This window comes from Geotrypetes seraphini, chromosome 3 (genome assembly GCF_902459505.1).
Source record: "Geotrypetes seraphini chromosome 3, aGeoSer1.1, whole genome shotgun sequence".
In the NCBI taxonomy this organism is placed as follows: Eukaryota; Metazoa; Chordata; class Amphibia; order Gymnophiona; family Dermophiidae; genus Geotrypetes; species Geotrypetes seraphini.
The window spans coordinates 138,637,811-138,661,622 of record NC_047086.1 but is presented as its reverse complement, the minus strand read 5'-3'; the positions used below and the strand labels follow the sequence as shown (position 1 = coordinate 138,661,622).

At 45.7% G+C, this 23,812-nt stretch overlaps 1 protein-coding gene across 3 annotated transcripts in view; it reads right to left on the bottom strand.

The window, feature by feature from the left end:
- The window catches only part of TMEM214 (transmembrane protein 214), a 268,669-nt gene that overhangs the window by 105,236 nt on the left and 139,621 nt on the right, over positions 1–23,812 (bottom strand). For all 3 annotated transcript variants that reach the window (XM_033938430.1, XM_033938429.1, XM_033938428.1), the window contains exon 10: positions 11,773–11,864. In XM_033938430.1, the coding sequence (XP_033794321.1) occupies positions 11,773–11,864 (92 nt within the window). The remainder of the gene's footprint in view (positions 1–11,772; positions 11,865–23,812) is intronic.

Genomic DNA, 23,812 nt, shown 5'->3' with positions numbered 1-23,812 from the left:
ATTGGGTGACCAGAGAACTGGATCAAGGACATATGCTAGATGTAATTTACTTAGATTTCAGCAAAGCCTTTGATACGGTTCTTCATAGGAGGCTCTTGAACTTGAAGGGCTGAAGTTAGGACTCAAAGTGGTGAACTGGATTAGAAATTGGTTAATGGACAGATGCCAATGGGTGGTGGTTAATGGAAGTTGCTTGAAGGAAGGAAAAGTGAGTAGTGGAGTCCCTCAGGGCTCGGTGCTGGGGCCGATCCTGTTCATTATGTTTGTGAGTGACATTGCTGAAGGGTTAGAAGGAAAAGTGTGCCTTTTTGCTGATGATACCAAGATTTGTAACAGAGTAGACACCAAGGAGGGAGTGGAAAACATGAAAAAGGATCTGCAAAAGTTAGAGGAATGGTCTAATATCTGGCAACTAAAATTCAATGCAAAGAAATGTAGAGTAATGCATTTGGGGATTAAAAATCAAAAGGAATTGTATGTGCTGGGAGGCGAGAGGCTGATATGCATGGATGGGGAGAGGGACCTTGGGGTGATAGTGTCTGAAGATCTAAAGGTGAAAAAACAGTGTGAAAGGCGGTGGCTGCTGCCAGAAGGATACTGGGCTGTATAAAGAAAGGCGTAACCAGTAGATGAAAGAATGTGTTGATGCTCCTGTACAGGTGGTGAGGCCCCACTTGGAATATTGTGTTCAGTTTTGGAGACTATATCTGGCGAAGGACATAAGAAGACTTGAAGCGGTCCAGAGTAGGGCAACGAAAATGATAGGAGGTTTGTGCCAAAAGATATATGAGGAAAGACTGGAAGTCCTGAATATGTATGCCCTAGAGCAGGGGTGTCCAACCTGCGGCCCCTTGAAGTATTTTTGTGCGGCACCAGTCGAGGGCAATACAGTGTTTTCCTCTCCTGCCCCCGGGTGTTTACCATCTTGCCGGCTCCCTCCTCTGTCTTGCTGCAGCGTTTGCGCGGCCCCATAAATATTTTTTTCGGCCAATGCGGCCCAGGAAAGCAAAAATTTTGGACACCCCTGCCCTAGAGGAAAGGAGGGACAGGGGAGATTTGATTTGGATGTTCAAGTACTTGAAAGGTATTAACGTAGAACAAAATCCAGAGAAAGGAAAATGGTAAAACCAGAGGGCATAATTTAAGGCTGAGGGGTGGTAGACTCAAGAGCAATGTAAGAAAATTCTTCTTTACGGAGAGGGTGGTAGATGCCTGGAATGTGCTCCCAAGAGAGGTGGTGGAGAGGAAAACGGTGCCAGAATTCAAAAAAGCGTTGGATGAACAGAGGATCTAGAATCAGAAAATAATAGTAAGAAAAAAAAAAGAAGTAAATATTGAAGAACTAAGGCCAATACTGCGCAGACTTGCATGGTCTGTGTCTGTATATGGCCATTTGGGGGATGATGGGCTGGGGAGGACTTCAATGGCTGGGATGGTGTAGATGGGCTGGAGTGAGCTTTGACGGCGACTTCAGTAGTTGGAACCTAAGAACAGTATCGAGCAGAGTTTTGGATTCTTGCCCAGAAATAGCTAAGAAAAAACCCCCAAAACAACAAATTTTTACAGTGAATTAGGTTGGGCAGACTGGATGGACCATTCAGGTCTTTATCTGCCATCAACTACTATGTTACTGTGATGAAAAGCAATGTTACTTATCTGTTAACAGGTGATTTTTGTACACAACTGGACTGATAGGTTACATACATGGGGAATGTCATTTTGAGCTTGTCAGGATGGGCAATGGATAAAGGAGCCAAAACCATTCCTGCAAACTCCCAAGCAGGACTGCAGCTTTACAAAATCTTTCTGAAGCTGATGGAAGAAGAAACAGCTTCATATTCTTTGCACTGCCAGGGTGGGTGGCTGCTGCTATTTTGACAGGCTGATGTCTTGTGAACCAAGGAAGATGCCGTACTCGGCTCCATTGACTCTCTGCCTGAAGAACACCTACAGTTGATTCATTACGCCAGAATGCTGTAGATGCCAATCCATTGGACCAGAGGTAGGTGAGACAGAGGGGTTCCTATACCTCTCTTATTGCTACTTTTCCTTTTATTCTCCATTAGGAGGTAGGAAATAGTTAAAGGACGAGACAGTGTTCTGGACTGCCGTCAGCCATCTTGCTCCACTTTAAAATTCTTTTTAGGTATGGAAACTGTAGGTTTTTAAGTAGATTGGTTTGGAATGTGTCGGTCAGCTGCATAGAAAGAATAGGTTCTTGCCTCGATAATCTTTCTTGAAGATGTGTAGTAGTCCTGAACGCTAGGGTTATGCATCTGAACCTGCAAATTGCTTGCAGAATATTATGCATCTTTCAACTCCACCTCCTTTCCCAGCAGGTTTGCTCCTGCCCCCTCATAGTAACTTAGTAAATGACAGAGACCTGAACGGTCCATCCATAAGTTATACCCATTAAAAATACATGATTAAATTAACTTGTCTCTTCTTTGATATTTCTGGGCCGTAGACTGTAAAGCATAGTTACTTACCGTAACAGGTATTATCCAGGGACAGCAGGCAGCTATTCTCACGTATGGGTGACGTCATCCGACGGAGCCCCGATGCGGACGCCTCACAAGCAGACTTGCTTGAAGAAACTAGAAGTTTCGAATCGCCCACACCACGAATGCGCGAGTGCCTTCCCGTCCAGTGCACAAGGCGTGTCTCCTCAGTTCAGATAGCTAGCAGAAAAGCCAACCAGGGGAGGTGGGTGGGTTGTGAGAATAGCTGCCTGCTGTCCCTGGATAACACCTGTTACGGTAAGTAACTGTGCTTTATCCCAGGACAAGCAGGCAGGTATTCTCACATATGGGTGACCTCCAAGCTAACCAGAATGGGATGGTGGGAGTGTTGGCAACTTAGGAGAATAAATTTTGTAATACTGTTTGGCCAAACTGTCCATCCCGTCTGGAGAAAATATCCAGACAATAGTGAGAAGTGAAGGTATGAACCGAGGACCAAGTAGCAGCCTTGCAAATTTCCTCAATAGGTGTCGATCTGAGGAAAGCTACAGAAGCTGCCATTGCTCTGACTTTATGGGCTGTGACTTTACTGTGAAGTGGTAATCCAGCCTGGGCATAGCAGAAAGAGATACAAGCCGCCATCCAGTAAAGATGGTGCATTTAGAAATTGGATGTCCCAACTTATTTGGATCGAAAGAGGCAAAAAGTTGAGGAGCAGTTCTGTGTGGTTTGGTGCGTTCCAAGTAGAAGGCCAAAGCACGTTTACAGTCCAGAGTATGAAGAGCTGATTCTCCAGGGTGAGAATGAGGCTTTGGAAAAAACACTGGAAGTACGATAGATTGGTTGAGATGAAATTCCGAGACCACTTTAGGTAGGAATTTAGAAAGAGTACGAAGAACCACCTTGTCATGATGGAACACAGTGAAGGGTGGATCAGTAACTAAAGCTTGTAGCTCACTGACTCGTCGAGCAGAAGTGAGGGCAATGAGAAACACCACTTTCCAAGTGGGATACTTCAGATGAGCCTTATCAATTGGTTCAAATGGAGGCTTCATGAGTTGAGAAAGGACAACATTGAGGTCCCAAACTACAGGAGGCGGTTTGAGAGGAGGTTTGACATTGAAAAGTCCTTTCATGAATCTGGAAACCATCGGATGAGCAGAGAGGGGTTTCCCTTCAATAGGTTTATGAAAAGCTGCTATTGCACTGAGATGGACTCTTATGGATGTAGATTTGAGGCCAGAGTTGGATAAGTGCAAAAGATAATCTAAAAAGGAAGATAAGGAGGAATGTTGAGGCTCCTTATGAGAAAAACACCAGGTAGAAAATCTAGTCCATTTTTGGTGATAGCATTGTCGAGTGGTAAGCTTTTTAGAAGCTTCTAAAACGTCTCTTACAGATCCAGAAAACTGAAGAGGTATTATGTTGAGAGGTACCAGGCTGTCAGGTGCAGAGACTGCAGGTTGGGATGAAGCAGAGATCCTTGATTCTGTGTAAGCAGAGAAGGAAAAACTGGTAGAAGGTATGGCTCCCTGCTGCTGAGTTGAAGTAGAAGGGAGTACCATGGTTGTCTCGGCCACCGAGGAGCAATTAGAATCATGGTGGCATGATTGTTCTTCAACTTGACCAGAGTCTTGAGAATGAGAGGGAATGGAGGAAATGCGTAGTAAATGACAGAAGACCATTCCAGAAGAAAAGTATCTGCCTCGAGGTGATGAGGAGAGTATATCCTGGAACAGAACTGAGGTAGTTTGTAGTTGTGGGGAGCTGCAAAGAGGTCTATCTGAGGTGTTCCCCACTGTGAGAAAATGTGATGAAGAGACGAAGAATGGAGAGTCCATTTGTGAGGTTGCAGGAGACGACTCAAGTTGTCCACCAAGCAATTCTGAGCCCCTTGAATGTAGACAGCTTTGAGGAAGGTGTTGTGACGGATCGCCCAGTCCCAAACCTCCAGAGCTTCTTGACAAAGGGAGGCAGATCCTGTCCCTCCCTGTTTGTTGACATAATACATGGCGACTTGGTTGTCCGTGCGGACGAGGACTACTGTATCGTGAAGGAGATGTTGAAAAGCGTGGAGAGCTTTGAGGATCGCTCTGAATTCCAACTGATTGATATGACACTGACGATCTGTACTGATCTAGAGACCTTGAGTATGGAGACCATCGAGATGAGTGCCCCAAGCGTAGGTCGACGAGTCTGTCGTGAGGACCTTCTGATGAGGGGGCGTTTGAAAAAGCAAGCATCTGAAAAGATTGGAAGAGAGCATCCACCAACGGAGAGACTTCTTCAAAGAAGGAACGACTATAATGTGTCGAGAAAGAGGATCGCAAGCCTGCGTCCACTGAGATGCCAGGCTCCAATGAGGAATTCTGGGGTGAAGTCTGGAAAAGAAGTCATGTGTACTGTGGAGGCCATGTGACCTAGAAGCACCATCATGTGTCTCGCTGAGATGGAAGAGCAGGAAGACACAGTGTGATAGAGTTGAAGAAGAGTTTTCAGGCGTTGTGGAAGGAATGCTCTGAGTTGGACAGTGTCCAGAACAGTCCCAATGAACTGTAGATTCTGAGAGAGCTGAAGTTGAGATTTGGGGAAGTTGATTTCGAATTCCAAACTTTGTAGGAACCAGGTAGTCCGTTGGGTCGCTACAATAACCTCTTGAGATGTGGAATCTTTGATGAGCCAGTCGTCGAGGTAGGGAAATACCTGAAGACCATGATTCTGTAGAGCTGCTGCTACCACTACCAGGCACTTGGTGAACACTCTGGGAGACGAGGCCAGGCTAAAGAGTAGAACTCTGTATTGATAGTGCAGATTCCTCACCCGAAATCTGAGGTATTGACGGGAGGCCGGATGGATGGGAATATGAGTGTAGGTCTCCTTGAGATCCAGGGAGCATAACCAGTCGTTCTGTTCGAGAAGGGGATAAAGGGATGCCAGGGACAACATTCAAAATTTTTCCTTGACTAGAAATTTGTTGAGAGCACTGAGATCCAGAATGGATCACAGATCGCCCGTCTTCTTCGGAACAAGGAAGAAACGGGAGTAAAATCCCCTGTTCTGCTATTCCAAGGGAACAGTTTCGATGGCATGGAGACGAAGCAGAGCTTGAGCTTCCTGAAGAAGAAGAGCGGCCTGGGATGGATTGGAAGGATACTCTCTTGGAGGGAACTCCGGTGGAACTTGAGTGAAATGAAGAGAGTATCCTTCTCTGATGATGGGAAGTACCCAGAGGTCTGAGATAATTAAGGTCCATCTGTTGTAAAAATGATGGAGACGACCTCCTATAGGGGGAAAGGGAGACAGAGACAGAATAATGGAGGTTATGCTCTGTTGTAAACAGTCAAAAAGGCTGAGAAGCCTTAGGTGCAGCAGAAGGTTTGATTTCTGTTGCTTCTGAGGTGGCTGCTTCTTCAGAGGAGGGCGAGTATAAGGAGCTGGCTTTGGAGCAAAACGCCTTTAAGAACATAAGAACATAAGCAGTGCCTCCGCCGGGTCAGACCACAGGTCCATCCTGCCCAGCAGTCCGCTCCCGCGGCGGCCCAAAACAGGTCAAGACCTGTCTGAATCATCAGAAGTGGCTCCCTTGCCACCTTGGTTTCCCATTTAAGTCCTGCCTTCCTATCGAAGTCCTAGCCCTCCGGTCTTGCACATGCACGACCAGGTTAGTTTATACTCATTACCTGATTAACTTCCTATACTTGTGTTACATCCCAGCTCCTCCCTCAGTATCCCACGATCCCTTTATCCCTCAGGAATCCATCCAATCCCTGTTTGAATCCTTGTACCGTATTCTGCCTGATCACTTCCTCCGGTAGCGCATTCCAAGTGTCCACGACCCTTTGGGTGAAAAAAAACTTCCTTGCATTTGTTTTGAACCTGTCTCCCTTCAGTTTCTCAGAATGCCCCCTCGTATTTGCTGTCCCCTTCAGTCTGAAGAATCTGTCCCTATCCACCTTCTCTAAGCCCCTCATGATCTTGAAGGTCTCTATCATATCTCCCCTGAGCCTCCTTTTCTCCAGAGAGAAGAGCCCCAGCCTATCCAGCCTCTCGGCGTATGAGCAGTGTTCCAGCCCTCTTACCAATTTCGTTGCTCTCCTTTGGACTCTCTCAAGTACCGCCATGTCCTTCTTGAGGTGCAGCGACCAATACTGAACGCAGTATTCCAGATTTGGACGCACCATCGCTCGATACAATGGCATGATGACTTCCTGTGTTCTGATTGCTATGCCCTTCTTTATGATGCCCAGCATCCTGTTGGCTTTTTTCGAGGCTGCTGCGCACTGTGCAGATGGCTTCAGTGATGCATCCACCAGCACACCCAAGTCTCTCTCGAGTCTGCTGTCTCCCAACAATACCCCCCCTAATTTGTAGCTGAACAACGGGTTCTTTTTCCCTATATGCATGACCTTGCATTTGTCCACGTTGAAGTGCATTTGCCATTTGTTTGCCCAGTCTTCCAGCTTATCCAGGTCCCTTTGTAGGTCCTCACACTCCTCCCTGGTCGTAACTCTGCCGCACAGTTTGGTATCGTCTGCGAATTTTATAACCTCACACTTTGCATCCTTTTCCAGGTCATTGATGAATATGTTAAAGAGTAAAGGCCCCAGCACCGATCCCTGTGGCACACCGCTCGTGACTCCCCGCCAGTCAGAATATTGACCCTTTACTCCAACCCTCTGCAGTCTTTCCGACAACCAGTGCTTGATCCATCTGTGCATATCCCCTCCCACCCCGTGGTTCCACAGCTTCTTAAGTAGCCTTTCATGTGGCACCTTGTCGAAAGCCTTTTGAAAGTCGAGGTAAATGATGTCTATGGGCTCCCCATTGTCCACCCGACTGCTTATTCCCTCAAAGAAGTACAGAAGGTTCGTTAGGCACGACCTTCCCTTACAGAATCCGTGCTGGCTTGTTCTCAGTAGGCCATTCCTCTCGATGTGCTCGCAAATGCCGTCCTTGATCATAGCTTCCACAATCTTCCCTATAATTGAAGTCAGGCTCACCGGCCTGTAGTTCCCGGGGTCACCCCTCGATCCCTTCTTGAAGATGGGTGTGACATTTGCCAATTTCCAGTCCTCTGGCACCTCACCAGTTTTCAAGGATAGGTTGCAAACATGTTGTATTGCGCCCGCTATTTCCTGTCTTAGTTCCTTCAGAACCCTTGGATGGATCCCGTCCGGGCCCGGTGATTTGCCGCATTTTAACCTGTCTATCTGTTTGAGGACATCCTCCCTACTTACCTCTATGTGCTCTAATTTTTCAGCCTGTTCCCCACTCATGAGCTCCTCTGAGTCTGGTATATTAGATTTGTCTTCGCTCGTGAAAACCGACGAGAAGAACGTGTTCAACCTCTCAGCTACCTCTTTATCCTCCTTAATCACTCCCTTCCTGTCCCCATCGTCCAACGGCCCTACCTCCTCTCTCGCTGGTCGCTTCCCCTTAACGTAACTGAAGAATGCCTTGAAGTTTTTCGCCTCCTTGGCCAGCCCCTCTTCGTATTTCCCTTTTGCTTTTCTAACCTCTTGGTGGCATTCCTTTTGGCATTTCCTATGCGCCTGGTGGTTTTCCTCTGTTTGGTCCTTTTTCCATCTCCGGAAAGATACTTTTTTGTCATTTATCGCCCTCTTTACTTCTATTGACATCCAAACCGGGTCCTTTGATCGCTTGTTCTTGCAGCCTTTCCTGAAATTGGGGACATACATTCTCTGTGCTTCCTGCAGGGTGTCCCTGAATAGGGTCCAGGCGCTTCCCACAGTCTCCATCCTAAAGATGTTTCTGAGCTTCCTCCCCACCATTTCCCTCATAGCAACGTAGTTCCCTTCCTTGAAGTTCAGCGCAGTTGTTGCGGTCCTCCTAACTATGGGTGTCCCTCTTTCTAATGTGAATCTGATCGTGTTGTGATCACTGTTGCCTAGTGGTCCTCCCACTTCTACCCCTCTTGCAGGCCCCCCTAATCCGTTTAGGATGAGGTCAAGAGTAGTACCCCCTCGCGTCGGTTCTTTGACTAGTTGCTCCATGAAGCAGTCCTTCACAGCTTCTACAAATCCTATCTCCCTAGTGCAGTTGGAGTGACCCTTACTCCAGTCTATCCCTGGGTAGTTGAAGTCCCCCATCACTGTTACATTTCCAGTCCTGCACTCCTGTCTCAATTCCGCTTCCAAGTCGTGTCCGACTCCCTCTGGCGTACCAGGTGGTCGATAGTACAGCCCCAGTTTTATGCCCGCACCCTTGTTTCCCGGTAATTTGACCCACATCGATTCCAGCCCCTCTGCCTTCGTTTCCATATCCATCCCGACTGAGTGGATAGAGTCCTTTATATATAGTGCTATGCCTCCCCCTTTTTTGTGGGTCCTGTCCCTCCTATAGAGCTTGTACCCCGGCAGCGCTACATCCCATTGATTTTGATAAATAACAGCCGGACGTGCAGGCTTGGCAGGTGTTGGCTTCGGCTTAGGTCTGACAATTGAAGCAAATGATTTTTCATGGTCAGATAATTTTTTAGTGGCTGCCTCGATGGACTCGTCAATAAAGGTCGGTGCCTTGACAAGGGATGTTAGCCAGGCGGTTTTGAAGATTAGAGTCCATGTCAATGGTACGAAGCCATACAAGACGACACATAGCCACAGAGCAAGCAGCCCCTCGGGCAGATAACTCAAAGGCATCGTAAGATGATTGCAGGAGATGGAGACGCAATGACTTCTTGAAACTCAAAATGCATATGATTATCCATGTAAGTCAAAAATTTCAGCAGTAGAGAAAAAAGAAATTCAAAATAAGTAATGAAATAAAAATTATAATTAAGGACTTTAGAGGACATCATAGCATTCTGGTAGATGCGACGTCCAAACTTATCCATAGTTTTCCCCTCCCTGCCAGGGGACTGTAGCATAGACCTTGGAAGGATGGGATCTCTACAAGGAAGATTCAACTAGTAGGGATTGATGAGATAACTGTGAGGTGTCAAATCCCTTGTGATGCACAGTCTTATACCTCGAGTCCAATTTTCCAGGAACTGCTGGTATGGAAAATGGATTACACTCACTGCCTAGGTGGCCAGAGACTCCGAGGATGGCTTCTTCGGTAGCTGAGCTGAACCTGAAGGAGGAAGAGGAGACTTACCTGAGGCTGAGGTCTTCGAAGCCGAAGCAGCCGAGGCCTTCGAAGTTGAGGGAGACATGCTCAGGACCGAGGTCTTTGAGGCTGATATCGAGACCAAGGCCGAGAACGGGGTCGAGATTTTATCCACTGGCAGGTCCATGGTGAAGAGTTTCGCAATCTTGGCCTGTCGTCGACGAAGAGCCCGAGGTTGGAGAGTGGCACAACGAGGGCAAGAGTCTGTAGGGTGATCAACACCTACACAAAGTATACACCAACGGTGCAGATCTGTTATCGAGATCACCCGACCACACTCCTTGCACTTCTTGAAAACGGTAAGAGGCTGGGACATAAGGCAGGAAAAAAAGGCCGCAGCCAAGGAAAAAACCAGGATCCCCGGTCGCGATCGATGTATTTAAGGTTTTTTTGGGGGTAAAACAGAAAGGGCGCGGGGCACAGCGACTTCCGATGAAAACAATAAAAGAAGCTGTGGTGCAAGAAAGGCACTTAGATTCGCAGAGAAGAGAGACAGGGCTTTCTGGCTCCGCGGAAAACTAAGAACTGAGGACCACGTTGAGGAGACGCGCCCTCTAGCTGAGTGGGAAGGCACACGCATGCGCGGTGCAGCACTAGCAAACTTTAAGATCTTCAATCAAGTTTGCTTGAAAAGCTGTCCGTGACGGGGCTCTGTGAATGACGTCACCCACATGTAGAGAATATGCTGCCTGCTTGTCCTGAGATAAAGACTGGCATTGGTCGTTAGGATCGTCCAGGAGGATATACGGAGGAGCTATAGGGAGTGGCATGCCCTTTGACAGGGAAGCTATCTGCAGCCACCACTGTAAACTGTTCCTCACTTCCAGTGCCAATGGAAGTGGTTGCTGAAGCAAGTCTGTCTGAGGAGATCAGCGGGATAGAAGAGTGTCTTGAAAGGGTCTCATGTGTGCCCTGACCCAAGGGATCACCTTTAAGGCTGCTGCCACAACCCCAGGACCTGCAGATGATGCCACACCATCAAGAGTTAGACTCAGTAGCAAGTCTGATATCTGCTTCAGGAGCCTCCGTCTATGTGGCTCTGGAAGAAAAACCTGGCCTACAACCATGTCAAACAGAACTCCCAGGTACTCCATGTGCAGGGTCGGCTCTAAGTGACTCTTCTTGAATCCATCCCAAGTCCTGCAGCAGCTGGGCCATTCTCGAGACTGCCAGTTCGCCTTCTTCCTTGGACAAGGCTCTGATTAAGATGGGGGAGGGTAGAACATTTGTGTTATGTGGCCCTCTGGAAAGATTTACTGTTTCTCTGTACTGGTGATCCTTCTAAGTAATAATAATAATAATAATTTTATTTTTATATACCACCAAAGCCATGATAGTTCGAGGCAGTTTACAAGAGGTGCTGGACAATCAGCGAAGTAGTTACAATACAAAGAGATCGAAGTAGTTACAATAAAAATTTGAAGAAGTTTAAGGGCCGGATGAACACTGAAAAGACCTTCTAAGTAGATCCTTCTAAGTAGTCTTAGGCTCTTATGGTATTCTTGGGTCCCAGGGATATGCAAAGGACCGGATGGCTGGGTGATTGAGTGAGTGAGGCTGTGTGTGAGTAGAGAGTGTTTGCTGTGTACAGGGTGGTGAGTAAGAGGATTTGATGATAGAAGTGTTTGACAAGGATGAGTGTTTGGGGGGATACAATATAGAAAATGTTGGTTGCAATGGGGCTGTAGTTTGTTGGAGTATGTTTTAGTTGTGTAACCGCTGATATTTTCTTAATTCTTCTTATCATTGCATCGAGTAGATCACAATTGTATTGTTTTATAGTTGTACAGTCTGTGCTACAATTGCCAAAAAACATAATAATAAAAAAAAAAGAATATATGTTCCATCTCTGCTTATACCCGATCTGTGTCTATTAAGATGTTTTATTATGTATTGTATCAACATTTTTTAAGTGGCCATAATGTGTTAGTTTATTTTTTTTCTGCTGAAACAACCTATTATTTATGTCCAGATTGCCCTCGATATAATGGATTTTCTGCAAGAGCGCCTTATGTGAAAAACTATAAAAAAGTATTTCTTTCTTTAAAACTACATTTTGGTAACTTGGGATCTGTTTCTACTCCAATGAAGTGAAGATGTTAAAACTACTTAAAGCCAAGATCACGCAAGGTGACATCTATCAATTAAGACCCAATCTAGGGTTCATATTTATATCTGTTACCTGGATTGTGACAAATGCTTAGTGTAAAGTTGTCGCCAAACACTGAAGCTGAGAGGATCCATATTCAAGCACTCGTTCAAGCAGTTCAGAAGCTAAATAATTGAAGCCATTAGAACACATCTGTTAGAATTTTACATTCATAACATTTGAGCAAGTCCTCCATTCTGTAATAGACACTGGTGCAGTCCAAAACATGTATACAGCATTAACTTGCATGGATTAAACACTGCTGCTCTGAATTCTCTTCACATGCATTTCTACTAGCAGAATAATCTGCAGAGTTTTAATAGGTTGCTTCTTGTTCTTAACAGCTATTGAAAAGGCATTAATGGTGCAAAATACATTCACAACAGAATCAAAAACAACCCATGCAAAAGCAGCCAACCTCCTAGCCCTCCCCCAAACCAAGAGAATCATTTCTCATTTGCTTCTGTGAAGCTCACTTGCTTTAACAATGTCCTCCTAAGCAGACCTTTTTGAAACCGCTAGACCACCAGGTAAGGTCTGGGGGATGTCCGGGGCAGCGTTTCTCCAATAAAAACAAGGGGCAAAAAAATTGTGAATAACCAAATTTGCGAGTGGGGAAACCCCGAATCAGGAGGGGAGCTGTATTAGGGGCATTTTCAAAACACAAAAATTTCCCAAAGAAAACCATCTGAATCAGCACTTGGACGTTTTGCAGAGAAAAACATCCAAGTGCTGATTTTCAAAACAAATTGGAAGATTGGGTTCTTACCCTGCTAACTTCTTTGTAAACAGAAATATCAGTTTTGACCAATGGGTATTTACTCTCCTTTACTATGGCCCAGATTCACTAAAGATAGCGACTCAATCACTGTTGGCCAATTCTCTGGCTGATTTTCAAACAGCGATTGAATTCACTATCAAGTTTGCATGCAAATCATTTGCATGCAAACCCGACTCACATGCACAGAACCCCGACAGTAGTGACAGGAGAAGCAGGAAAATTAATTTGTTTTTTTATTTAATGGCACAGATATTTTGTGTGTATTACACATGCAAAATATCTACTCATTAAAAAAAAGCCCTCCTCAAGACAAAGCCCGCTCCCTCCCTGAATCCAAAAAAATGGCAGGACGGATACCCACTCTCTCCTGCCATGAAGGCCCTCCCCACTGAAGAAAAAGGCAGGAGGGATGCCCACTCCCCCCTGCCCGCAAATACCTCTCCCTCCCTCCCCTGAAAAAAGCAAGCGGGAGAGGTGCCCACTCCCTCCTGCCATTGCCCTTCTCCCCTGTACCTTTATGTCGGGAGGAGGGGTGCCCAGTCAAACCCTCCTGTTTCTCCGCAATTTGGACCTTAGGCACCGGGGAGGGGCCTAAGGTCCGCATTGTGGAGAGCAGGAGGGTTTAACTGGGCACCCCTCCTGCTTCCAACTTAAAGGTACGGGGGGGGGGGGGAGGGCGATGGCAGGAGGGAGTGGACATCCCACCTGCCATTTTTTTTTTTGGGTGCGGGCAGGCGCCTTCAAGGGCAGGAGGGAGTAGGCATTCCTCCTGCCTTTTTCTTCAGGGTTGAGGGCCTTTATGGCAGGAGAGAGTGGGCATCCCTCCTGCCATCTTTTGGGGGTTCAGGTGGGTCTCCGCAATTGTCAAGGGAGGTAGGGGGGGGGTGCGCGATTGTTGGTGGGTCACCGAGGAGGGCCGTTGGTGGTGGGGGATTTTTTTTGTTTTATTTATGGGGCAGATATTTTGCGTGTGTAGTACATGCAAAATATCAGTGCCATTATCTGTTGGTAACACTGTTACAGACAGGTCTACAGCAGTTAGGTTTTAGGATCATAAAACCCAATGCAAAATAGCCAAGCAAATGTAAGTGAATCAATTGCTTGGCTATTTTTCATGGGGTTTTACTAATTTGCATGGCCAGATCGGAAAATGGGCAATCAAGGGGGAAAACACGTAGTGGGCCCTTTTGTGAATTGGGTCGGTTAGTAGCGATCATTGCTAAACCTGTGAAAACAAGTTTAGAGATGATTGCTGACTTTAGTGAATCTGTGCCTATGAGTCTGTAGAGAGCCTAATTTACAAATTCTTCTGCTCCTCCCCTCACTCTGTGCTGTACTGGATTTCTTCAGTCTGTATCAAAACAGTCAGCCCTAGAGTATTTACAGAGGGGACATGGAGGTTCTCCCTAAAATAACAGAAGTCTGTTCTGCTCAACAAAAACCAGATTTAATTATAACATTTTGCAACACCTATCAAACTGAAATGAAACCTGCTTGCAACTTGTATCAGCAATTCAAAAGTTATCCAATTTGCAAATCTGACACTACTGTAATAAAATTTCTTTTCCTTCCTGACCCTAAGGTACAGTGGAAGTAAACAAGTCACCTGACCTTTCAGACATGTCTGAGACACAAAGCAGGCTAACAAACAAACAAACTGAAAGGATGGGCATCAAGACTGATATTCCTGTTTAAAAGAAAAAAGATTAGCAAGGTAAGAACCTAATCTTTCACTCTACTGGAACAGGAATACTGTATCAGTCTTGACCAAAAGGATGTACCAAAGCAGTCCCCAGTGCCTAGGGAGAGATAACTGAGCCTGCTGCTAGCACCACAAAACCAAACTCTGCTACATTCATTCTGTAAAACTTGACGGCAAGAACACATAGCTGCCCTACAAATTTCTTCAGGCATGACTGCCCAAGATGGCACCACTCCTCTGGTGGAGTGTGCTTTTACTCACACAACAGACTGTTCTCCATTCACGATATAAGCCAAAGAAATTGCCAGACGAATCATTTTGAAATGGTTGGCTATGATGCTGACTGTCTGTGTCGCTCTGCACCCAGGAGCACAAAGAGATGATCCAACAGGCAAAACTCATTTGTCATCTCTAAATCACAAGAACTACTCTTTGGATATCCAGGCATTTCAGGATTTTGTCTTCCTTCTTTGTCCCAGAGGGCAAAAAGGCTGGGAGATGCATCTCCTGGGTTTACATGAAAACTGTAAACTACCTTTGGTAAGAAGGAAGGTAAAGTTTAAAGCGAGACACCGGTCTCCTAATCTTGTGGAATGGTCCCTGCAGGACAGAGCATACAATTCTGATACCCTTCTGGCCGAAGTTATGGCCACTAAAAACATAGTCTTGACTGTTAGGCTCCATATGAGCCCTTGCAAGAGGCCTTGCTCATGGAATTAAGTTAGTACCCACAGAAGGGATGGTGCACGGGGGAGCAAAAATGAAATACTCCCTTTAAAATTCTGGACACATCTGGATGAGAAGCCAAGGTTCACTTTTCAGTCTGTCCTCTAAAGCAGGAAAGAGTTGCTGTCTGTACCTTGAGTGATCCTACTGCAAGGCCTTTACTGAGACATTCCTGAAGAAAGGCTAAGACCATGGCAATTGGAGCCCTAATTGGATCTGTGCATATCTGACTGTACCAGCTCAGGGAACACTTCCAAGCCTTTGTATGTTCAAATATTTTTTATTGTTTCAACTATAAACAAGCAAATACAATAAGCAGAATCACCCAATAAACAACAGAGCAATCACATCCCCCTCCCCCTTCCCCATCCCCCCCACCCCAAGAGTCCAGTGCTAGAAGTAAATCTGAGAGTCTGAGATGAACTTAAAGATTCAAGAGTCTACTGCGAGCATGTGGAGTGAGATCCTGCCAGAAACATTCCCAAGTCTGAGAAAAGCTACGACCCGGTCCACGATCTAAGTCTCCTACCAGTCGCCTTTCCAGCGTGGCATGAATTATCATCAGCGATCTCCATTGTGCATAAGTCGGGGGCTCACGGGACAGCCAGTTAGTAAGTATGGCTTTCTTCCCCATCAAGATCACTCTGGTTACGAAAGCTGACAGTCCTTTGGGCTTAGGCGTGGCTAAACTGTAATATCCAAATAATGCTCTCGGTTGTGGGAGCCAACACCTCCCCCAAAGCGTTGTAATATATTGCCCCAGATGTCTCCAAAACTGCAGAATTTTAGGGCAGGTCCAAAGCATGTGGCCCAAAGAGGCATGAGTCTGGTTGCATTTCGGGCAAGAATGGGACGCGGTGATCCCCATCCGGGCTGCTCGTTCCGGCGAAATATAGAGTCGCAGAACAATTTTCAGTTGCATTTCCCAGTGAGTAATATTAGGAGACACCTTTTGAATATGCTTCAGTACTCGCTGTAGCTGCTGAGCTATCAATGTGCAGTGCAAGTCCTCTGTCCATGCTGTGGCCAAAATGTTCAAATTGGGGCCAGTTTGGCAATCCCGGATCCCCACAATGTGAAAACGAAGAGGAATCCTCTGTTGTGCAGATAAACTAAAGAGTTCTGAGATGGCATCCCGAGTGTCCTCAGTAAGATGATCCCCTGGTAAAGACTGAACATAATGTCGGATCTGGTAATAGGCAAAAAAGTCGTTGGGTAGTAAATCAAACGTCTGGCGTAATTCTGCAAAAGTTGCCATTCTCCCCTCCTCCAAGAACAGGTGGAAAAGGTATTGAAGTCCCTGCACACTCCACCTCTGGAAGGCGGTGTTTTGTAATCCCGGCTGAAAGGCTCTATTGCCCTGGATGGGCAAGTATAAAGAAACCCCAGAGGACAACTTAGCTGTTTTACAAACCCACTTCCAGGTGCGCCAGGCCAGCGCAAATATCGGGTAGTGGGACACCAAAGGACGTATCCACGGATCCGCCACATGCAAAAAAATAGCTTACATGAAACGGAGCCAGCAGTGATAACTCCAGTGGCGTAGCCGTGAAGTCAGAAGTCCCCCTATACCAGTCGTTAATATGTCTCATCTGGCAAGCCATTGCATACCAACGTACATTTAATAAACCATAGCCCTGGGCAAACACATCCTCAAAAATTGCATACGAGGTTGCTTCCCTCCCCAGAGAAAGCTCTGCAGGCCTTTGGTTAAACGTGTATTATGAATGTAAGATAAAAGCAGAGGTAAGACCTGAAAGCGATATAACCACTTGGGGAATAACACCATATTGAAGAGCTACCCATCCCGCCACTGAAAGGGGGAAAGTGGACCAGTTCTGCAAGTTCTGTAAGGTGTCGTGAAGCAGTGAGGTAATGTTGCTGTCGTACAGGGTCTTAAGTTCTCTAGGAATCCAAATACCCAAATAACGAATCGCGGTCGTTGCCCATGTAAAGGGAAAGGGTCCTCTCCATGTCTGTTGTAATGTCACCGGACTAGCTAACGCAATGGATTTCTGATAGTTTAACGTAAAGCCCGAATAGAATTTAAATTCGTTAAGCGCTTGTAAAAGATGTGTAATGGAATGAGGAGGGTCAGTGAGCATAAATAGTAGGTCGTCCGCAAAGGCCAACACTTTTAGAGGGTGGTCCCCAAGGTCCACACCTACGATGTCAGGGTCTAGGGATACAGTACGAACAAATGGTTCTAAGTACAACAAAAATAAAAGGGGAGACAGGGGACATCCCTGTCGGGAACCTCTTTCAATAAGAATTGGGTCTCTAATAGTTTCATTAATGAGTAGTCTCGCCTTCGGTGCCGAGTATAACGTGCGTAACGCTGTGGCGTACCAACCAGATATACCTATATAATTCAACACCTCAAAAAGATACGTCCAATTGACTTGATCAAATGCCTGCGCGGCATCCAAGCTAAGCAATATCATTGGAGTGTTGTGAAATTGTGTGTGAGCTAACGATAACAGTGCTTTACGAACATTATGTACTGCTTGCCTGCCCTTTACAAAGCCCACCTGTGTTGATGTGATAATGTTTGGAAGCAGGGTTGCTAGTCTATCAGCTAATATTTTGGAAAGAATTTTAAATTTAACAGAGAAATTGGGCGGTAGGACTCGGGAGCTGCGCTATCTTTTCCCGGTTTTAATATCAGCGTAATTAATGCCTCATTCGCTTCTATGGGAAAATGTTCATCCTGTATTACCTGGGAATAGTAGTTTCTTAAAAAGGGACCCAGTTGCACTGATAATAGTTTATAGAATTCCGCTGTGAAGCCATCCGGCCCTGGAGCAGAAACATTTTGTTGGTTTTGGAGAGCTTTTTGTAGCTCTTTAGGGGTAATGGCTGCATTTAGAAACTCCATATCAGAATCCGAAAGTGGCAATAATCCGGAGTCTGCTAAATAGTCCCTGATAAGGGGATCAGCTCCCGAGTCCTGGTGCCCATAGATCTTTTGAAAGTGAGATTGAAAAATCTGCGCAATATGGACAGTAGAGTGTTGGAGACGTCCCATTTCATCTCGCAATCCCAGTACATAACTATGACCCCGAACCCGGGATGTTAATCGTGCCAGTAACTTCCCAGCGCAATTCCCATATCGATGATAGCGATATTTTTGATACAAGAGCATTTTCACCGTACGCTCATGGATATAGGAATTAAGGGTCGTTTCCACCGAGATCAAGTGTTCCCTAGAAGTACGTGACGGATGTTGTGTATAATGGCGTTTAGCAGTTGCTAGTTCCTTTTCCAACCGTAGAATACCCCGGGACAATCGGCGGTTGCGCGCTATTACGTAAGCTATACAATCCCCTCTGAGCACCACCTTAGCAGTGCTCTAAAACAGCGTCGGGTTATTACAATGCTGGCCATTAAATTCTAGGAATTCATCCCACTTAGATGTTAAATATGTTTTAAAATGTTCGTCTGAGAATAAATAACTAGGGAAGCTCCAGCGAACGGGTCCCCGTAAGCCAAAGCCCACATTCACATCAAGCCAAATCATCGCTTGGTCCGAGATGACTGCCGGGCCTATGACCGCTGCATCCACATTAAAGAATGCCCTGCTCGTAGTGAGAATATAATCTATTCTAGATTGTGTGTTGTGTGCCCTGGAACAATGGGTGTAATCACGTTCCGTGGTATGTAGGAGTCTCCAGGGGTCAACTAAATCAAGAGTGGCACAAAGATAAGGCAGGCCTCTTGTGCGGGACAGACTTGTGTTTGGTCCTGGCTGAGAATGATCAAAGGACGGGTCTAGGACCTGATTGAAATCCCCCGCAACGTAGACCGGGTCGGTAACTCGCTCAAGAAGCAGTGCTGTAATGCCCTCAAAAAAGGAATGATCGTATGTATTGGGTGCATACACGTTCATAAGATAAAAGGAGTATGTTCCTATCGTTATCTGTAATAATACATATCTACCCTGCGGATCAGTGGCCACCACTCTTGCTGTGTATGGTAGGGTCTTATGAATTAATATCGCTACCCCCGCACACTTTTGGGTAGAGGAGGCCGCATATACAGCGGCCACCCATGACCTCCTCAATTTCTGATGCTCTATCTCCGTCAATCGTGTTTCTTGCAGACAAGCTATGTCAACTTTATGTCGTTTGAATTGTGTTAAAATTTTAGTTCTTTTAATAGGGGAAGTAATGCCCGAAACGTTCCAGGACACTATTCTCAAATTATTAGCCAGTGGGTATGAGAAGGACAAACATACTCAGAAAATGTACCATGTGTTGAAAGGATTTACCCCGGGCTCCCAGCCTCACACAGGGCAGCCATTTGGCGCTCAGGTCCTGCCTGAGCACCATCAGTACAATAGAGAATTCAATTAACATAACGCTCACAGCAGTTGTTAGACCCACACTCTCCTGTAACCAAAAGAGATTCAGTAACATCCACAGTAGCAAAGGACTCCCCCCCATTCGACCCCAACCCACCCACCCCCTCCCATCCCTGCCTACCCCCTTTTTGCATGGTTGTGGTCACAGCTATAGGTCCGCCCCGAGGAGGTCCTAGAGGTGTGAAGGATCACAAAACTATGCCACTCCAGGCCCCGAGTCACCCACACAGTTATAATCCTTTGTCCAGAATAGAAGCCTAGGGTAAGAAAACCAAGGTAAAACCTCTAATACACAATGTACCATTCCCTGAACTATAAATACAGAACATGTAAATATATACAAACTTGATTCATGAGATCAATTAGTAGCCTGAGTAGTGGAGAACCTCGGTACCCCAAAATCTGGGGTTCCTGGTGTCCATCAGCCACCAAACCAAAGTCCCACAAAAAGTAAATGGTTGGTGCAGTCTCGCATCACTTTCTCAGTCAGGTAAGGTCCGACTGGGGGAGCACCTGGGTGTTCACATAAAGGGCTGCCTCAAAAACATGCCATTGTCCCTGGTGGTATATACGCAGAGTGGCCGGGTACAAAAACAGAAAGCGTACTTTTTTGTCAGCCAGAGAGGAACAAATTGGGTAGAACTGCTTCCTGCGCTCGGTCAGGGCCACAGAGTAGTCCTGAAAAATGCGCACCTCAGACTCCTCAAACGTTAAAGTCTCACGGAGTTGTTTATATTTGCGCAGTATTTCTACTTTGTGGTTGTAATTCAACAGTTTGGCTATTACCATGCGAGGTCTCGCCTCTCAGGCCTGTTCCCTTCCCAACCGGTGTGCTCGTTCCACGCAGATAGGCCCCCAAACCCTCATGCAGGGAAAAGGTGCTTGTCAGCCAGGCCTCCAATGCCTGCAGTAGTTTAGGTCCAGACACTGTTTCAGGAATACCTAGAAAGCATAAATTAGACCTCCGCGATCTATTTTCCAGATCATCCAGTCGTTCCACTTGTTTTTGGGTCAGAGCTTGTAATTCCTGCAATGTGGTGTTATGGGCCTGCTGCATGTCCTCCATGCTCGAAACCCTGGTCTCCAGTGCTGTGGTCCTGCTGGTGGTTTCCATAAGCATATTTTCGAGTTTTAAAAGCTGTTCAGAGAGTTTGTTAATGCTAGGCTGCATTGCCACCGTTACTGCCTATGTCAGTGCTGTAAGCGCCTCCAGCGCTATTTGCTGTATCGCTGCTGAGGAGGTGACCGGCGCCATTTTGGCCGCGCCGTGCTGCGGGCATTCCCGATCTTTTTTCTGGGTGCGGGTGGTCATCTGCGGTGCGGGAGAGATACTACTACAGCTATGCGTACATTCTTATGAATCACATGATTATGCGTCTGGGCTTGCATGCAGTAAGTAGTTTGTGCAAGCCAATGCATATTTTGACTGTCAACTTGCAAAAGTGCACAGTAAGTTTGTCAAACGCTGAACATAGTACGAGACGAGTACTTGTGGCTGGCAAAGCTTGGTTATGAGTTTTCAGATCAATAGAGTTCCACTGCACATTCACAATAAAGTGCCAATGACCCTTCAACATAACATGTTTACGCAAGCAAGTAATGCTTATCTTTAAACCATCAAAGAAAGATCGGGTCCAAGATGAAACAGGATAGCTTCTGTAGCAAAAAAACATGCTCTTTCAAATGATATTAAAAACAAACAAACCCCAAAACCCTATACATTAGAGATATTTGAATCTGAAAAACAGTGACAATTTGCATAAATGCATAAAGCCATATTTTTTGGATGGTCATTATCTTCAGCTTCACTTGACTGTAAAAGCTCATATTGAAAATCTTGGAAGTACCTCATGGTACATGTCTGCTGATAAATTTGTACCCTCAGCTGACTTACCTACCAGCAGCAGTATGGAGCAAAACTTTGCCAAAAATTTTCATTCGTGAATTTTTTTGCCTACTTTGCTGACCTGTAGAAATGGAAGCGAGCTTGCAAAAGATTTCTAATTTGACACAGAAACTTGCCCCAAGGTGTTGTACCAAACTGCAAAATTTCAGATTCCTAAGTAGTTTCCTTCTGTCACAGTGCTTAAGCAAAGTTGGCGTTTTAGGTCATATGAGGCATGGGAGTGGATCAATTGCTTTTGTTCAACCACCCCTAGCTGCTGACCAAATCGAGATAGATCCAAAATTTTTTGCAGAGTTTCATTTGAGACCCTAGACCACATCCCTGTAAAATTTGGTTGGATTTAAAGGGGGGGGGGGATCGAGTGTGGGCGGTTTTCAGTATTGGTCCACTTGACATGGAATAACCCAAACGGGAGGTGACAATGCTGTTGTATAAGTCTCTGGTGAGGCCCCATTTGGAATACTGTGTACAATTTTGGAGACCATACCTTCAAAGAGATATAAACATGATGGAATCAGTCCAGAGGGTTGCTACAAATCTGGTTAGTGGTCTTTGTCATAAATCGTATGGGGACAGACTTAAAAGGACCTTAATATGTATACTTTGGAAGAAAGAGGGGAGAGGGGATATGATAGAGATGTTTATATATATTTCTGTGGTCTTAATACAGGTGAGTCTTCTTCAAAGGAAGAAAAGCTCCAAAAGGAGAGGACATAGGATGAAGTTAAGAGGTGAAAGATTATATCTAAAGAAATACTTCTTTATAGAAAGGGTGGTAGATGAACAGTCTCCTGGTAGAGATGGTGGAGACGAAGACTGTATCTGAATTTAAGATAGTGTGGAGCAAGTATGAAGGATCTCTTAGGGAGAAGAGAAGATAGTGATGCTGCGAATGTGCAGACTGGATGGCCATTCGGCCTTTATCTGTCGTCATGTTTCTAAGATGTCCTGGATAGAACTTAAGACATTCTGACCTATATCTATTGTAGAAGCATCTAAGTGCTAAAAAGGAACCCAAACTGACCTGATGACCACTGGAGGGATTAAGTAACGACCCCCTACATTCCTGCAGTGATCCCTTTCCCATCCCCCCCAAATATCTGAACAAAACAGTACATATCTGTGTTAGAACAGCAGCACCTGGTATTGCAAAGCCTAGTAGAAATCTACACAGGTGTCTTAAGTAACCAGGTGGGTGGGCTACTGAACCATAGAGAGGAGGAGCCAGAACCATAAGCCGCTCTAACTACAACATTTATGGTGGAAAGTATGAGCCCAAAGCACTACTATACTGCCATATGGGTGCCATCTGTAGCCATAAGACTCTATCCTTTTCCCGTTGCTTTTTAATGTTTTCTTAGCCCCTCTACTAACACTTGCCCAAACCATTGGATTCACTATATTTGCCTATGCAGATGACATCCAACTGCTCCATCCTATCAACCCAAAATACAAAGAAGAAATAAATCTTAAACTTACTAAAATCAGCACTTGGCTTCAACAGAATATGATTGCGTTGAATTTCTCAAAACTAAAAGGCACAATATTCCCTACCTCAGACAAGACTTATCTCTACCTATTCATATAGACAATACTGATTCAATACCGATTCAAATAGATTCGAAGGTGAAACTACTGGGAATAATCTTGGATAATAATCTCACTTTTCATGAACAAATCAGCTCTGTCGTTCAGAAATGCTTCTTCAAATTAAAACTCATACGCTCGATTACCTCGCTCCTTGACCCCCCTCCTATAAACATTCTCATTCATTCACTAGTTCTCGCACATCGACTACTATAACTCAAAAAGAAATGTCAACTCCAGATCCTACAAAACACAGCTGTTAGAATTTTTTTGCTTTATAAATAAGTTTATCACATCACTACCCTCCTTCGAGATGCTCATTGGCTACTTATAACCCACCGCATCACCTTCAAAATACTCCTCTTGACCTATAAAACTATACATACACACATGTCCCTGCTTTCATCGATAAGCATCTAATTCCATTCTCTTCTATCAGAATGCTTTGATTGCCAGCCCAGCCTGCACGAGGCGCGCGTGTGAGCCCCGCTCCGCCCCTCCCCCGAGTCCGGGATTTTTTCAAGAATCGCTCCATCGGGAGCCATTGCCAGCCCAGCCTGCACGAGGCGCGCATGTGAGCCCCGCTCTGCCCCTCCCCCGAGTCCGGAATTTTTTCAAGAATCGCTCCATCGGGAGCCATTGCCAGCCCAGCCTGCACGAGGCGCGCGTGTGAGCCCCGCTCCGCCCCTCCCCCGAGTCCGGGATTTTTTCAAGAATCGCTTCAACGGCGCACAGCCGTTCGGCGCGCCGGCTAAGGAGCTCGGCAAAGGCGCGTGAGCCTTAGCACGCGCCTTTGCGAAACACCTGAGCGAGGTGCCTTAAGTGAATGCACCATGCTCCAACACAGCACAGCCCCTCAACAGACAGAACCATAGACCTCCACCAAGAACTCCTCCAAGAACTTCAACCTGATAAGTATTTCAATTGTACACTAGCATGCCACATCTGATAAGTATTTCAATTGTACACTAGCATGCCACATCTTCTTTACAACTCGTAACTCTTTTT